The sequence below is a fragment of the Arvicola amphibius genome, chromosome 3 (assembly GCF_903992535.2).
Source record: "Arvicola amphibius chromosome 3, mArvAmp1.2, whole genome shotgun sequence".
Taxonomy (NCBI): Eukaryota; Metazoa; Chordata; class Mammalia; order Rodentia; family Cricetidae; genus Arvicola; species Arvicola amphibius.
The window spans coordinates 181495216-181501215 of record NC_052049.1 but is presented as its reverse complement, the minus strand read 5'-3'; the positions used below and the strand labels follow the sequence as shown (position 1 = coordinate 181501215).

General features: G+C 43.6%; 1 protein-coding gene across 1 annotated transcript in view; it reads right to left on the bottom strand.

Annotated features, from left to right (window-relative positions):
• Window positions 1–1752: 1752 nt before the first annotated feature.
• Gadl1 (glutamate decarboxylase like 1) overlaps window positions 1753–6000 on the bottom strand; it is a 145878-nt gene continuing 141630 nt past the window's right edge. The window contains exon 14 of the mRNA XM_038323838.1: window positions 1753–1926. Within this exon, the coding sequence (XP_038179766.1) occupies window positions 1753–1926 (174 nt within the window). The remainder of the gene's footprint in view (window positions 1927–6000) is intronic.

The window sequence follows — 6000 nt, the reverse complement described above, 5'->3', positions numbered from 1 at the left end:
AATGACCAGACAACAAACCCATACCTTACTATACATTCTTTTCCAATTTTTTTAGGTATTGAATAAGACAGACCATTTCTAGTGTCTTCTGTTGTTAAACTAAATTTCCAGTTGAATCTAGTTCATTTCTTAAAGGTGTATTGATATCACCTGTCAAAAAAGAACTAACAGAGAAAGAACTGCCAATCGCGCGCAGGGCTGACACGGCTTTTTTATTTCCCGAAATATGACTTATTTCAGGCATCAGTTTTAGGAGCATTTCAGGTAGGCAGATTTTAAAAGGTAACAAGAATCAAGTCATGCATGGATAGCTGCCACTACCAGGGAGTTTGAAGTAGTTCAGAAAATGAAGTGAGGATGCCCTTGATGAGTGGAGCTAGTGGCAAGACCACATACTTTACAGTGAAGAGGCTCAGCCAGCACTACACAGTACACATCCGCTTCTCAACATTTAAATGGCGTGCGTTAGTGATACAGGATGAGGTGGCATTCATCAATCCAACACCTGGACAGCTCTTACTACACAGCACCCTCATCCCTGAATTCTACACCCTCATCCCTGAATCCTGTCTGTTTCTTAGTCAAAGAGAACCTGCTAGAAAGAAATCTCAGATGATGGTCAGAGAGAAAGCTACAATTATCTACACCCATTAACAATGAAGTACTGCCATGGGACGGTCTCTGATGCTAGAGTCTCTGCCAAGAGAGACCACCAAAAATGTCCAAGTGACATTTCAGAGTTTGGGAAAGAGAATGTTGTTGCCTCGGACTTCACTTACGGTAACTTATTCTACCCTACAAAGCCAAGAGCGAAGATAAAAACTGCATTCCCAAGTCTAGAAGAGGGTCAGAGACCCACACAGATGTGCCATGTTTGTTTCTACCCAGTGGCACGTTTGGAGAAATGGATTAGTGTTCATTTTATCACTGATCAAGAAGGCACACTACAAAGTATTTGGTTTTTACTCCAATATCTAGCTCAGATAAATTAGGACAGATAATGATTCATTTTCACTCCTTGGGAAAAAAAAATTCAGCCCAAATAAAAATACATTTGTAGGCAGTAAGAATCTTGCACAGTCTATATATGTGTGTGTGTGTGTCTGTGTGTCTGTCTGTGTGTGTGTGTTTGACATGTTTCAGCCACCCTGAACATTTGTGGTACAAATACAACAGTTGTATTTTTCAAAGCCTGGCTTTTTCTGGCAACAAGGTTTTCCCTGGACCATCGTTTCTTACTGTGCGAAAGGCTCACCACTTGGGTTTATTAAAACTTGGGATGCTAGAGCCAGAGTTGCCGATTCAGATGGTGTGAGGCAAGGCTGGGGAGTGTGAGTTTTTAGTAAGTTACTTGGTGATATTTTTGCCGTGGCACAGGGGCCACATTGTGAGGTTTGTTGCTGTAGGCTCCACACTGTGTGTTTCTATGTTCTTTAAAAAACATTAGGAGCCGACAATCCAATATCCATCCACAGGGCACTGCCTAGAACCTCCTCGGGGTTGTTTCCAGGGATGATATTTGAGGGAATAACTTTTTATTGCTTCTGCTTTCTCCATTCTACAGCCAGTAGCAGCAGGCAGCCAAAGAACCCTTAGGAGTATTCGCTTAGCATTTTGGCTTTCTGGTGGGAGTGGGAATGTTTGCTAATCTCACCAGAAGGGTTGTCATCTACCTAGGGTGTGTCCAGATGCACTGGATCTGTGTCCCTCCCCAGGACAGGAGTGGTGCCTCTGGGGGAATGAAAGCCATGGCTACATATCCCTCCCTAGGCTGTCTATCTCATCTAGCAAGAAGTCCATGTCTTCCCGGCTCACTTGAGGGCTGATGACCACTTGGCGGAAGAAGTTGACCTTCCCTCGGTGGGGCTGGTAGCCCAGCATGAGACTTCCCTTCTTCATCATTTTCTCCTTAATGGCTGGGGCCACCTGCAACGGGGAAGAGGGCACAGATAAAACCAAGTATCAGAGCACTTCAACTGACCTTTCGTCAATTGGTATGGACCTCAGTCTTGTCCTCAAGTCTGACATAGTAATAATTCATTGAGAGTGTACAGCATTTATACACCAAGTCAAGTGGCTGAGCTGTGTTAGTTCGCCTTTATGATTCCACAAGGAGCTGCTGGCGGCTTGTCTATTTACAGAGGAGGAAGTTGGGCACTTGAGAGTCTTCGAGTTCCGTCTGTTGCTGGGATTAAACACTGCTAAAAAAAAAACAATTTAGGGTTCACTTCATTTTACAGATTACAGTCCAGCATCAAAAGATGTCAGGGCAGGGACTTGAAACAGAAACCATAGAGGGACATTGCTTGCTGTCCCTTTCTTATACAGCCCAGGACCATCTGCCCAGGGAATGTTGTTGCCCACAGTGGGCTGGGACATCCTTTGTCAATTAAGCAGGACACTCCTCCACAGGTATATTCAATATAATCTGGGAAGTCTCTCTTTTGAGACACCCTTCTCAAGTGGCTCTAGGTTGTGTCAAGTTGACAGTTAAAGCTACTTAGGACATGTGGTCCCTTACTGAACCCGAAACTTGCCATTTCAGCTACTCTGGCTGGCCAATGAGCTCTCAGGATCTGTCTCTGCCCCCTAGTGGTATTGTTATAGGTGCACATGGCTGTACCTGGCTTGAATGCCCTAGATGATTCTGGGTGAGCCTAGTTTATAGAATGGTAATGGGTCCTTGAGCTATCATTCCTCTCTTTAAGAGAAACCTTAAGATTTTAAGCATTTGAAAATCCTCAATCTATGGACAAGAAAATAAAACAAAAACCCTTTCCATCAAAGATGAGAAAATAAAATGTGTTGAAATAACCAGGCTAGCTGAAGATAAAACAATTATATTTTATTTATTATAAGAGGGAAACTCATGAAACGGGAAACGAGAAATCCAAGCACAGCAATGTCCCACGGGAAAAGGCACAGAGAGCCCACTCATGGAGGTGCACACTTTTTACCCTGGGTCTCAGTGAGGCCACGCCTTAACTAAGACCCACCTCTTAAAGATTATTGATTAACAAGGCTTTCCCCATCAAAAATGTATATAACTGTACAAATGCGCTTCCAGTTCCTCTGCACAGAACCAGCTCTGGCTCCGCCCACTTTTAATTTAAAGCAGGCGTGCTCTGGGCTTCAGCCTCATTTGCACGTTTGTGCCCTGCTCACTTTCAGTGCTTCTATTCTTCTTTCAAAAAGGGCATTTCCTGCCCCACCTGTGAAGAGCATTTGGGACTTGACACTGGCTCATGGCACTCCCAAGGCTCAGTGAAGCTATTATCAAAATGATCTGTCAGGCTGCCATGGTTTATAAGCAAACCAGAAGTAATTTTGCTTTAACCTTTTTCACATTATATTTATTTATTTGTGGGGTGCATGCCACTATCACATGTATGGAGGTCAGAGGACAATTTCCAAGAGACAGTGTCCCCTCATTCACTAGCCAACCGAGGTTGCCAGGCCTGGCGGCAAGCACCTTCACCTACTGAGGCAGCTTACCAGCCCCAGAGATGCTTTCTAATGCCACAGACTGCGCACAGAAGAGGATATGTTTTTAATAAAAAGATGTGCTGGAAGCTTCAAATCGCGCTCTTGTGTCTGGCACAAAAGTTTCCACAAGACAAAAACTCCTGTAGAGACAGAAACGTCCTAAACTCAAGTTTGTTACTGGTTCTCTGAGATTACAAAGAAGTAATAAAACATCACGAGTCTAAGAGAAGGAGCCGAGCTGGGGTTTGACAGAGTACAGCAGGGAATTTACTAAAATTATTCCCCCGAAGAAGTCACTGCTATTCACGTAGTAAAGGCCTCCTCTATTTAAAAATTCCGAGTAGCAAACAAAGTCCTGAGGAGCCCCAAAGCCACAACCTGTTGAATCTAGCTCAGATCATCATGGTAATGGTAGTAATTATTACTGTTAGCAAATATTTTGCCAGTTCTTTGTGCTTTGCAACACTCATTTCCGACTAATTTGAAGAGCCCATGTTTTTACCGCAAACACCAGGCTTGTTTCACTAACTGTCGGATTAACACCTTTGTACTTAAAAAACACCAAGCATTGCTCTTAACAGGCACACACACGGACAGAATATTGTATACTTAATAAATAAATAAATATTTTTATAAAAACACCAAGCAGCCGGGCGGCGGTGGCGCACGCCTTTAATCCCAGCACTCGGGAGGCAGAGGCAGGCGGATCTCTGTGAGTTCGAGGCCAGCCTGGTCTCAAGAGCTAGTTCCAGGACAGGCTCTAAAAAAGCTGCAGAGAAACCCTGTCTCGAAAAACAAAACAAAACAAAACAACAACAACAAAAAAACACCAAGCATGTTCTGTTTATCAGGTTGCAAGGCAAACTCTGATACCAGGCAATTTTGATATTGTCTTTCCGCCGGCAACGGCAGAGAAACAGGCCTAATCTGGCAGGATGGAATATTCACAGGGGAAAGGAAATATGCGCAAACTAAACGTAAGTACACGAGTCCCGCGCCTAAATGGAGCATGCATGGGGAAAAGCAATTTGGCAAAGCTAAGATTGCTTTCCGGCGCTCAATTATTTTACTGCGGCGTTTCCTTCAAATTGTAAATCAAATTCTTTCCTTGTGCCTCAGTGCACTTGGTTCCTGAATCTTAAGTGGAGGAAGATCCTGACATTTCTATTTCATTGCACAGCTTCCTCTCCGTGTTTCCATAGGATTTCTGCTTCCCCCTCTTAAATTTCATTCCTGTAACGACTCAGTCATTTCAACGGCATTCTGTTTGTCGCCTGCTACAACACTTGGTAGCACTGCGTATTTAACAAGAGGTGTTTAAACAGAAGGGAGCACAAGATAAAATGACTCTCCCTGACCACGTGTAGCCGTTTGATAAGAAACTGGTCTAGCAGCGCCTCTGCCTTGGATGCAGAACAATAGTCATGTCCAGAAAATAAAGTTCTTTTGAAAATGTGTCCATACGTTATGCTAACACAGATATATATCCCTGCGTGGAGTGGGGGCACACCTGTAATCTCAACACTCATGGAGGGTGGAGGATCTAGAATGCAAGGCTTACCTAGGCTACATGAGATCCTGTCTCAAAAAAATCAAAACAAGAGTCCTGGAGAGGTGGCTCAACAGTTAAGGACACTTAGTGCCCTTACGGAGGATCCAGGTTCGGTTCCTAACACCCACATGGCTGCTCACAACCACCTGGACTTCCAGTTCCAGGGAGATCTGATGTCGTCTTCTGACCCCTGTGGATTCCTGCACACTAATTCATAGCAGACACAGACACAAAGATTTAAAAATGAAGTAGATCTTAAACTAAGCTCCAGTCAACACCCTCTCACAGTGGAAATATATCTTTCTCCAATGGAGTCTCACCGACCACACAAACCATACGGAAGGCCAGGCCCCATGCCTAGCAGTGGAGGACCAACCCAAAATGGACTCAGTGAGGTTTTTAGAAATTGTTGGGTTTTTTCCTATAATGCTTTGCCTGGGCATTTAAAAAGTTTACATATCTTTTGTATATATGTGAATATGAGTTATAGCCATCCATCCATTCATACATCCATACACATATTGTCTGCATATACATATATAATACATACATACATATGTGTGTGTGTCTTCCACAGGCAAAGTCAGGGGTATGGGACATTGCCATGACAGCCTCCCTACAATGTCTGATAATATTTTGTCACACTGTTACTTTTGTGACAGACTATTCAAAAATCAGGTCATTGAGCTAAAAATCTGTTTAACACTCCCACTGTGAGCTATATCACTCATTTCTTTAAATTAGTATGCTTTAAGTCAATTTTAATTTGCACCTGGTCCCTCGCCCCACCCTCCCCCTGCTTTTTTGTCCCTCTGTGACCATCTCTTGAGATCTGAATCTTCAGAAGTGTGAGAAAACCACAGCTTCTGACTGATTCCTTCTCCCCGAAGCATCTGCTGCATCCCACTGTTTGTAAGACGACAGCCTTTGCTCCTTAGTTGGTTTAGACACGGGATTTCACA